The sequence below is a fragment of the Thunnus thynnus genome, chromosome 18 (assembly GCF_963924715.1).
Source record: "Thunnus thynnus chromosome 18, fThuThy2.1, whole genome shotgun sequence".
Lineage (NCBI taxonomy): Eukaryota > Metazoa > Chordata > Actinopteri > Scombriformes > Scombridae > Thunnus > Thunnus thynnus.
Genome location: NC_089534.1, coordinates 20,770,243 through 20,781,705, shown reverse-complemented (window position 1 = coordinate 20,781,705; position 11,463 = coordinate 20,770,243). Strand labels below are relative to the sequence as shown.

At 38.7% G+C, this 11,463-nt stretch overlaps 1 protein-coding gene across 2 annotated transcripts; it reads right to left on the bottom strand.

Annotated features, from left to right (window-relative positions):
- Positions 1–255: 255 nt before the first annotated feature.
- Positions 256–4,011, bottom strand: hlx1 (H2.0-like homeo box 1 (Drosophila)). Of its 2 annotated transcripts, XM_067572454.1 has the most exons (4): positions 3,401–4,010; positions 2,632–2,820; positions 2,318–2,502; positions 256–1,148 (listed from the first exon to the last, which is right to left on the bottom strand). In XM_067572454.1, exons 1-4 carry the CDS (start codon positions 3,834–3,836, stop codon positions 828–830), a joined length of 1,131 nt encoding a protein of 376 aa, XP_067428555.1. In that variant the 5' UTR covers positions 3,837–4,010; the 3' UTR covers positions 256–827. The 2 variants fall into 2 exon arrangements, with proteins under 2 accessions (XP_067428555.1, XP_067428556.1); XM_067572455.1 differs by lacking the exon at positions 2,632–2,820 and having other exon boundaries at positions 3,401–4,011.
- Between the last annotated feature and the right edge of the window lie 7,452 nt (positions 4,012–11,463).

Sequence of the window (11,463 nt, the reverse complement as noted above, 5' to 3'; positions counted from 1 at the left end):
ACTTCTTGAATTCCTGTTATTTTTGATTATTGCTGTTTTTTTTTTTGTTTTTTTTCAAAAACAAAACAAATCAAAAAAATAAATTAAAAAAAACCCACAACTTTTTACCACCCAAACTGAACAATAGTCAGCTTACATCAAAATTGTAGCATCCTCACCAAATAGGCCTACAGTAATTGACATAAAGAGCGAGCAAATTGCAATTTCAAACAATTTAATAATAATAACAATAATAATACATTGAACACCGTGATCCAAATTTTAAAGTAAGAAACATTTTATTTACAATATTTTCAGTGCAAATTATTATTAACAAAATAGCACAACCATATATCCAGACATAAAATACATGATGAACACTGCGTGATGTTCTGAGATCTCATTTATGACGTGAAACGAGTGGTTCATAACCTAATAATAAAAATTCACAACCGCGTTATTTCCCTCAGACGAGGAAAGACATCATCATGCACACTGAAGCTCTGAGAGGAAAACGACAATAAGGAGACACTGGAGGTGGCTGCAAGTCCCATGTTTAAATTTAAATGTGGTTTTATAATTACAACCTCTGAGAAAGAAATGGAGAAAAAAAAAATCTAAAAAAAAAAATTATTTACGGCCTTTGTTCCTTGTGTCTGGGCTTTATTTAAGATGTAGGATAATAACAATGTCTCATATTGAACAAATAGCTTGTTGTCTTTTTTGCTGCAGGCCTGCTTTTAGTTCTGGGACTTTTTCCTGCCACTCCAGATGCGTTTTAATATCACTGTCGTTCTTCTGTCAAAAATCACAAGTTATAGTTCATCAACTAAAGCGACACGCTGCCTTCATATTAGTATCTGTGAGGCCGGTGTGTCTGTGACTGTGGCCGCTCCCTCCGCGCTGCTCGCCGGCCCGCTCCCGCTCATGATTACGCTGGTTTTATTGTGCTCGGTAACGTCCAAAAGTCCAGAGTCTTCCTCCGGGGCCTCGTCGGAATCACACTCGCTCCTGCCCTCGCTCTCACACTCCGACTCCGCCGGCTCTTTGGGCTCCCTGCTGGACTCCGACGCAGTCTTGTCCGGCTGCTCCTTATCCTTGTCTTTCTGAGCCTGCGCCTCTTTGGAGTGTCTCCACTTCATGCGTCTGTTCTGGAACCAGACCTTCACCTGCAAACACATCCGGACGGACATCTTTAGATGAGACTTCATCTGTGCATAATGTCAACAGTAATATTCTCTGAACATATATACAGCTCTTCAGCAAAGTCCCTGTATTTAATTACCTCAAGTGTCTCTTAAATGTCAAAGAAAATTTGAACTGTGCCTTATGAGTAAAATAATCGTTTTGATACATTAGCTCTATAAGTCACGCTTGTTTTATTACTTTAAATATAATCCTTCTGAGATGACTATTTTTACATCCTCTCAAGTGTAATGATGCATTCACACTTCAAGATGAACCAGGAAAATAGTGCAAAAAGTTTACTCAACACTTGCACAGGACATGGAAGTTAAAGGTTAAGATATCTGCAGTGTAATCATATATAGTATTTATTTAACAATCACATAATTACAAAAAGTAATAATAATAATAAAAGAGATCTGTTTCAGTTTTTAGTCATGGCATTAATATTGACATGTTAGGTTGGTAGGTTAACTGTATAGTATGATGAAACGTAAACAAGGTCTGGTGAGGTGTTGCTATGGTGAGATTTGGCACTCTGCAACGCCTCTCGGCCAATCAGGTTGCACCACACAGTCATGATGCTGCTTTACAAACTGCAAATTTTGAATGTTAATAAGTGTTTATTTAGTTAAATCTGCTGGCTGCAAAAAATATTTTATCTAAAATATTATTTAATTGTAATGATTAAACACATAAGTCATTTTTGCTGTAATCTGGGTATTTGGGGCTTTTAGCAACTATGGGCTGACTTTACATTCCATTATTAAAAACTTACAAGATGAGTATGTTTCAGGTTGTTATCAGTATTTTTAGAGATGGCAGCATTTAGACCTGGCATGCATTTTAGGGAATTGAAATTTACAGAAAATATACTTGAACAGTTAACTGAACTACTAAATATAACAAAATCAAAACAATACAAAAATAAATTCAAAGCCTTGTTTTTGGTGCCTGTTTTAAAATTTTCTGATGGGGGTTGGGTGGACCTCAGTATTTTTTAAAATCCTCACTATGGCCCTGAGATTTGTGCCAAAAAATATTGCTAAAAAATATTAATACTTTATAAAACCTTAAATCATAGTTGCATCATGTAAGTCAAAGTTGACAGGCAGGCCTGTGCAGGTCAACCTCATGTCTAACTTCATCTTACCTGAGCGTCTGTCAGCCCGAGCATGGCAGCCAGCTGTTTTCTGTCCGGCTTGGTAACATACTTCTGTATTTCAAATCTCTTCTCAAGTCCTTTTCTCTGCAGATTTGAAAACACTGCCCTCGACCATGACCTTTTCCTCTTGTATGTCTGTGGCATTGTGTCTTTTGTGAGGACAGCATACGGACCTGCGCGGAGGACAAAGAGGAAGGACATGAGGTTAAAACAAAAAGAGAAACCAGAAGAACTTTCACTGCAGGTGTTGTACATCTCAAAAATAGAGACCTGTCTGTTACAGTCCTACATGTGATGACTACCTGGGAAGGTGTCCTGAAACTGATGCTGGCCTGATTGTCTGCTGCTGCTGCTGCTGCAGCCTAGTGAACTCATCATGGAGGAAGCGTCGCCCATCCCGGTGTCTATGGAGGAGAAGTACTGGCTGGCCGGAGGCTGAATGGGGATGTGGATCCCTGACTGACGGTTCGAGCTAACGATGGATGTGAGATCTGTTACAGAACGAGAGAGGGGCTTCAGTCAGTAAAGAGTTATCGCAGTGACACACGGGCATGAACACTATCACTGACTCTAATCTTAGGGGGGCAAGATGGGTCTCAAGTTAAGAGATAGAGAGAGATACCCTTTTTTGAAAGCATAGATTTTCTTGCTGAAGTGAGTTTGAGCAAAACTGCATTGCTGCTGTTTATGGCTGATCCTGACCTCTGACCTCTCTGTGGAGGGAGAATGAGGGAGAGGATTTCCCCACAGGGCTCCTTAAAGTGCATATTATGAGGCTGTTTGCGCTCTTACTTCTCTGTGAGCAAGTCTATCAGAGTTATAAACTGACTTCCACATATGTGCAACTTTAGTAGTTGAATCTGAATTGTTGCTTTCAGTTTCTAAACTTTGGACATGATTGTGTCTTGTCTTGTTCTACTTAGTGAAACTATCATTGAAATAAAATATTCATAAAACACATCCCCATTACTGTTTTCTTTGGCAGACATAACAGGAAGCTTATCTCTATAATCACCACGTCTTTCTTTCTTTTTTTTTTAAGTTTGTGTGCAATAAAATATCTCTGCTCACCTCTTAACGACGACTTTTCTTTGCTTTTTGGATCAAAGTCCGTCGACAATATCCGATCAATTCCGAATTTGAGGTCTTTGCTTGAAGGTGGAGGAACTTGCTGGGAGTTAAAAGTCGTTCTGGAGACTGAGGTTAGCTGTAGTCCGTGTCTGTGGTACGGAGACGCGGGACTCACCCTCGCATACACCGACGGCTCAGGCGCAACAGGCGAAGGGCGCAGCGGGGAACTGCCGGAGTGCCCCTGCGCACGGTGGTGTCCCATATGCACCATGAGGGCCGACGAACCCGGGATGTTCTCCGCATCTCCAGCCTGCAAAATGTCTGCGATGCAAAACGAGGGTTTCTTCATCGTATCCACAGCGAAGCCCCCTGCGCAGTACGCGGACCAGAGGCTAAAATTGGATGCGTAAAACGGATTGAGCCCGGCCGTGTACATCCCGGAGGTTCTAACGCGTCTTATTGTTTCTCAGTAGAGGGGATGAGAGGACAGGCATGTAAAAAAAACAGGGAGGGCGTTTTAGGGGAGAGATGACCGTCCTCTTTGTGTAAGTGCCAAAATCGCTCTCCCAACTCTGAAATCCTAACCCTGCAGCTCCACTCTGAAGTTCCTCCGCTGACACTGATTGGTCGTTCTCTGAGCCAATAGACGTTGTGCATTTGCTCACATCACGTCCTTGCAAATGATGATGATGATGATGTGTATAACCACCCCTCCTTCTCCCCTCCCTCCCACACACACTAACACACACAAACACACACACACACACACACACGACCGGGACACATCGCAGTAATTTTGATCCTGAGATGATGGATTGATCACTTAAAGAGAACCCCTCTTCCCCCCCCCTCTCCCTCCCTCCCTCACCCATATCACCACACACAAAAAAAACACTCATTATGTTCATTAACTTTCGTGTTAATTTAGATTTTTGGAGATAATTCATAGAGGGCACACGCAGCGGACTGTATATATTTTCCAAAAAAAGGCTTGATCTGTCAGTTTTCAACACACGCTAAATATTTTTGCTTGCTAGAAATGAACAAATCAAACAGCAGCCCACATTAATATAAATATGTAGGGAAAAAAGTTATTATTTATTAATTATCCCATTAATGAACTGTATGAAATCAGTGCAATAATATAACCCTGAGCCCAGGAGAGCTTCTATTATCTCCAACTCCTGCCTGCTAGATTTATCCCAAAAATAGAACCTGCTTTAGTATTTTAGGATACAGCAGAAATCCTTATTTCTTCCGGAGCAGAGGGGGGGAAACTTTATAATGACTGTTAGAACTTCCCTTTTTCAATATTTGTGCAACTTTATCTCGACCTGCAAGTTGCACGGTGACGCAAATCCGTCCCGATGCTCATAATAAACAGAGGAAATCTATTCCCCTCTCGAACGAAAACACAATTAACTTCAGAGGCGATACTTCATCCGCAAGGCCCCTCAAGATTCACACGTTGGGTCCGCGCCAATAAGACTTTATAATCGTCTATTTAAATAGTAGAAATGCTCATTTAAGTCATTTAAACGCCGTCGACGTGAATCGACGGAGCGTAATTGATCTACAAAATAGATTTTTAACACTTGCAATAATAACAGAAGCTTCAGCAATCGTGTTTAAATGTGTGTTAGCTCATTTCCTGTAAATATATATTTTTAAAACTGTCAATTATAATGATCTCTCTCTCTCTCTCTCTGTCTCTCTCTCTCTCTCTCTCACTCTCGCTCTCTCTCTGTCCTTGCTACTGTGCGCGTTGTGGTGCCGTGATACTGTGCAGGTCCCTCTCTCCGATCGCATGTTTTCTCTTGCATGTGTTGAAACAATGGCTTCAGAAGCTCGCATTCATTTAAGTCTTGATTCATGCGGGCGGAAGGGCCGATGACCCTGACTGCCTCCTATCATGGTGTTCGAGTGACACGTTTCCGGGGTTAAAATTAGAAATGAGATTTAACGTTTGCTCTCCATCACGCAGTCAAAACAATCCAGGGAAGAGGATGTAGCAGACACAGCACGCCTCGAGTTATTTCAGGTGCTGATGAGCTTTTCAGTGGGAAGCACCAAACAACAGGCCTCAGATCAGCCTTTTTTACATGCAGATGTGTCTCTGCAGAACAGGAGGAGCGGGGATCATGTGCATGTACAGTGTGATGTAAATCTAATTATAAACCAAATGAAAAATATATTTTTTAATGCTGATTTGAAAATTAGTCGGTTTATTCTAGCGGGTATGTGCCTTAATGAGTCTATCAAAGAATGATTGCAAGAAGTGTGAATGTGAAGAAATATATTTTTTAATTTATTAGGATTTTAAAGACATCAGAAGAGCACAGATGTTGCATTTTCCTTAAACTCCCTGCAGCTTTTTGTGCTAAAACACCTCTTTATTTATTATGTTGAGTAATTGCCTTTTTAATTTGTGGGTGTGTGTGTATGTAAATATATATATATATGTGAGAGTGCATGTGCATGGCTCTGTTATTGAATGCAGACTGAAATAAATTTCTAAATTTCAAAAATATTCAATTTAAAAGTCCTGCAGAGGATAAGACTTGCAGGTTGGAGGATAGAAAAATAGAGCAGCGGATTCTTCTTATAACTGATTTTGAAAGATTATTTTAATGAGCATCTCAACACATTTATCTCCTGCGAGATTTCATGTACAGCTGTGCAGCTACTCCATATTTAACAAGAACATTTTCCTGAAAAGATAAAGTCTCCTCTGTTTCCTGTTTGTAGAGGTTGTCATTTCTCCACTCAGAATAACAAAGAGGGTGAAGTCTTACACCCAGAATAACATTTACACTTTAAAAAGAAAGAACAAGAGCTCTTCAGCTGGACATGATAATCTCTTTTTCAGGGCAGAATCTCAGTGACTGACTGCAGAAATGTAGAAGATGCAGTTAGTTTATTCCACAGACTACAGAGACGGTTTTTATTATCAGCCATGCAGAGGTCCTGCGGTCTTATAACGGCCTTCTTTCATGCAGCTATTATATTATTGCTGTTAAATATCCCTTTGATAGGAGTCATCCTTTCCCTCATATCTTTATTTTATGTTTGAGTTTTCATTTTTTTTTGCGTATGTATGAGAGAGCCAGAGCATAAAACCTTTCACTGCATTGAATCCTGCAGCAAAAAGCACAGTAAACCCGAAACTACCGATTCCTGTAGAAGCATTTAGAAGTTCAGATATGAAAATTAAATATTCTAAAGAAAAAAAAAAGCTTATATTTGATCCACAAATCACTTGTAAAAACTGAAATGTTGCTTTTCCTGCCAGAACCCTGCTGGACACTATTATTCACCTTTATTTCCCTTTTCCCAAACCGTTCCTCCGTGGAGCCGTATAAATGATTGCAGGTGGGATTACTGCCAGTGCCAGCGACTCCTGTCTCTGGTTTAGGTATACTTGAGACTTGAATCTGTCTTGAACAATAGAAACTACATAGTCGACTAGGAAAAGGTGCAATCCTCTGTTTTTTTAAAGCAGTTTGGAAACCGAATACTGTCCGTGAGGGCTGTTGCTCACTAAACAAATTCTTAGTCAGCTCATGATCAAAAGCTTTTCTGTGACTACGCTTTGTCCAGTCATGCACTACTACTCTTAAAATCTAGTGTTCAGTAAAGATGAAAACATATTTGTGAACATTTTTGTTGTGCAAGAGGTGTGAGTATCATTTTACATTAATGACTAACAGCTCACTCCCTATTAATCAGATAAAAGTTCCTCGGCTGATTAGTTGACTAATCATGTAAGAGGACGCAGAAGCTCTAGTTTAAAGACTGCTTTCATTCAAGAATCCATATTCTCTGCAGTGAAGCTAATCAGAACTTAAACAAACAATGTGAAACCGAAATGTCAAAACATTTATGAGTCACATGCACACTGTGGATGAAAACAAAGCAGTGCTGCCGTGCAATGATGACTACCTGAAGTTCAGCGTCTGACGGAGCCCATTGTTGTTGCCTGATTGCTCGCTGTGTGTTTTTCAGGAAGCCTTATCAGGGCCGGAGGAAAACTGAATGAGCACCTCTGACTGTAGCCCTGCTGGATCAGAGGCAGGACAGAATTAAATGATTTCCATTATTACACCCAGAATTATTGCTCCCCTCTGTAAGACTCCAGCTCAAGCCAAGATTACTATTTCTGGCAATGTTTGCCTCAGGAAGGAACTTTCGCAGATTTAATGGGACCTGGGCCATTGTACACAGCCTTCTGTATGGCACACTGCCATCATTTCCACAGAGAGAGAGAGAGAGAAAAAAGAACTGAGGGATGTGTCTAAAGTCAATTCAAAACAAGACTGTCCCGTTTATGTGACCCTGAATAAATCCACCATATTTCAAACAGTGAACTCTCTCTCACGGTGGCATGAAATGATTTTTGATTTGCATTTCTATGAGGTTAAATGTCAACGTCTGACAATGAACGCCTGCTTCTGTGATCTGTGAAACGTGACCGACTGCATGTTCTTGGTGAAATTTAAAGGAAATAATAAACAGCTTTGTTCCGTGATCTCATCTCAGTTTGAATTAAGCACTAATATGAACAATGGTGGAAGAAGTAATCAGATGCTGTGAAATGTAACTTGTCATTTCCATTTAAAAATATGAGTGCAAGGGCTGCCTTAAAATTTTAGGTCAAATAAACAAATACAAATAGTTTCTAACATCACTAAAAGTTATCTTGACTAAATATCACATGTTGTCTAAACTTGATTTAATGAGTTGAGTTGAGTTAAGCCATCTGGTCAGAAGCCTTCAAGTCATTAATATCAGTTCTGATTTTAGGTTGAATTAACTTGACATTATTAAAAAAATATGTATATTTAAGTTAACTGAATGACAAAATATTACCACTAAATTCCTGTATGATATTTTACATGGTAGTACTACCATGCTATAAAAATACTTCATCATAAGTAAAAGTATTACATTCAAAATTGTCCTTATAAGTACAGAAGTATTATCAGATTTTATTTACTTTCAATATCAAGTGTAAGTACTCACAATACATAAATTAGTCCTTGTGGGTAATATTATTAAGTTTTATTATCTAATAGTTTTTAATGTTGCTTTAAGTTGTATGCTACTGTTGTAAATGAGTGAGGTGGAGCTCATTTTAATCACTTTTTAGTCCTACAGTCTGTTTAATCGGTAACAATGCATCATATTTTATGTTTAAATCGAAATTAAATTGATCTTTTTATGCAGAATCTTAACAAACAAAGTAACTAGTTACTAAAGCTGCAGTGAATAAATGTAGTGGAGTAAAAAGTATAATATTTCACAATACACAATACAATATTTCCCTCTGAAATATAGTGGAGTAGGAGTGTAAATTATACTTAAAATGTGTACTTAAGTAGCCTACAGTACTTGAGTAAATGTACTTAGTTACTTTCCCCCACTGATTCTGGACAAGTCGCTTATATAAATTAAAATATTCTAATGAATCATGAAAATAAAAACAGATTATTCTTCCTATAATGCACGAGATTAATACACACAACAAAAATATCAATAAATTCAAGTGTTTAGAGGCCCAAATACTACATCAGGCCACATCCCAACTATCTCTTTTTCCAACCCTATACAGCCTGTTCCTCATCATCAGATGCCAACATATTTAAACTGAATGCAGATTTTTCCCACAGATATTAAAATATTACTGACTGCATGCATGAAGGCAGTAAATGTACAAGCAGCTCCCCCCAGTGACAAAATGCTCCCTCTTCTTGTTTTTTTTGTTTTGTTTTTTTCCCCAAACAGCTTCAACTCTGATGGAAACAGACAACAAATAAATCTCCAGTAGAAGTAGATAAATTAATTGGACAACTGATAGAAATGATGCTTATATAAAAATAAGAACTTGCACAGGGGCTGTCCTTTTCTGAGTGTGTCACTGTTGAGCTGCTGCTCAAGCGACTGCAGCAGCTGCTCGTATTTAAGAAAAATAATCATACAGCAAACCTTCAAATTTAAAAATCCTGGACACGGGAAGATGAGGAGAGATCAAAATATGTGCTCTCAGTCTTTAAAACACATCTGTATGCTTTTTCCTCTCAATGTTCATATTTTTTCAGTGTTAATTTTTAATTTAGGTTACAGTTTTGTGGACTTTTCCAGATTGAAAGAGTCAGTGCTGTACTTATTATAAATTTAAAATCTTATATTTTGTACGCCCCCTTGTGTATAGAATTGTGTTTGCCAAGTTTCAATTATTAAAAACACAATAAAAATAGTGTTTATGTTTTTAAAACAGTGCTATGTTGACTCAGGAGGTAATTTATTGGGTTTAATAACAATAATAATAACCTACTGATAGTTCAAATGCTTTTTTAAAAGTCTACTTTAAGGTCCAACATCAACTTGAAATGAATCCAGTAGACCAGGATCATATGAGTGAATCACTGAGGAGAATAAATCCCATTACAGCCCCTGTCTTTCCTTTTGTGGTATTGGGGCTTTGTCTGCTGGCTCTGCACAGTCAGAACTGAAGACATTAAGTGGTCATTAGCTGGACACTGGAGTGGTAGACTAATCACACTCACCTCCAGCCTGCCCTCCGCTGTAAACAACCTAAGGGCCGCTTTAAGGGAAGCTTTTAAATATGATGGTGACTCTGTGCCTTTGAGCAAAACCGTCTGTTTAGATTAAAACAGATTAAAGTCGCCCCGTGCAGCTCCAGCGTGCAGATGTACACACGGTTAAATCACACGAGAGCAGAGGAGACTAATGGAAACGCAAAAAGGTCATAATAACAAACCATTAGGCCTGCTGCTTCTTCTCCTGCGTGGTGGCGAGCTGCCATGAGGATGACAATAAACCACTGCAAAAAAAAAAAATACATTCAAACATTTCACTCACATTTGTTTGAAATATCTTGTTTTAATTGAGTAATGCATAAATCGCAACATTGTGTATAATAATTGGAGATTTTGCAGCCACCATCATAAAAAAAACACGATTTTTTTTTAAATAAAGTGGACCTCAAAAGTGAGCACATGCATTTCTACTCACCGTCGATTGCGTCTCCGTTTTTGGGGATTTTGCACTCACAACCTTTAAATAAAGAAGTAAAATGAAGCTGACGATCAAATATAAAGTAAATCGATTAAATGAAATGACTGGAACAACCTGCCTGGCTTTAACCACGTAATTATTTTCACCTGCTCATAGAAAAACAGTAATTTTAGGATGTTTTACCTTTACCTTATCTCCTTAAGTGGCGATATAAATGTGTGTTTGCATATGTGAAATGGCTCCGTGAATGTTTGAGAAGATGCACTGAAGGACAGGCAGGCAGTGTGTTCAGTGCAGTGAGGAAGAGCAGAGCATCTTCATCCTGCAGCCTTCTCTGTTTAAACGCGCTGCTGCTGCTGCTGGATCAGCCGGCAGCTCCACACAGCAGCAGGTCTGAAGGTGCACAGAGGACCAAAGTTACACGGACACACATATGTAGAGGTTAGATTGTGTAGCCTATAAAATGTTTTTTTTAAAAAGTAGACTATTTGTGCGTAGGGATTCTTTATTTTAGTCGTTCACAGACTTATTTTTTGCTGTGGGGGTTTTGTCTCAGGGGACATGAGGCCGCATCGGGACGCATTTATCCAGAAAACAGCTACTGGAAATGTTTTTCCATGCTGTCCCAGGAGCTCCTTCTGCGTTGTTTATGGTTTATCATTTTTATTTTTATTTTATTTATTTATTTGTTTTTGCTGCAGATGCTGTAGATCTTCATCCATGTGTCTAAACTATAAACACCTGTCTGTTTCACACAGGCTAATCTTTAATGCTTTATGTTAATTAGATAATTGTATTTTTTTAGTTAATTAATGTAAATGTTAATGTTTCGTTTTTCAAATTCAAATGGTCCCTATATATATACACATATATCCCATTTTGGGAAAGGGGTCTCAGACTTGCAACATGACGATAATGTATTACCTCCAAGGTATTATCTGAACATATTTCATAACTTTTCTTGCAGGTAGTTTAGAATTATTTAAGGTTGCAGATGTTCTTTCTTGTTCCCTCAGGCTGCGCAC

Bases quoted from the DNA above. Each gene is read 5' to 3' on its own strand.
- hlx1 (XM_067572454.1), bottom strand. From the start codon at position 3,836: ATGTACACGGCCGGGCTCAATCCGTTTTACGCATCCAATTTTAGCCTC. The intron at 2,503-2,631 runs GTAGTCATCACA...TCCTCCGCGCAG, and splicing joins GTTTCAGGACACCTTCCCAG to GTCCGTATGCTGTCCTCACA. The intron at 1,149-2,317 runs GTAAGATGAAGT...ATGTGTTTGCAG, and splicing joins TCGGGCTGACAGACGCTCAG to GTGAAGGTCTGGTTCCAGAA.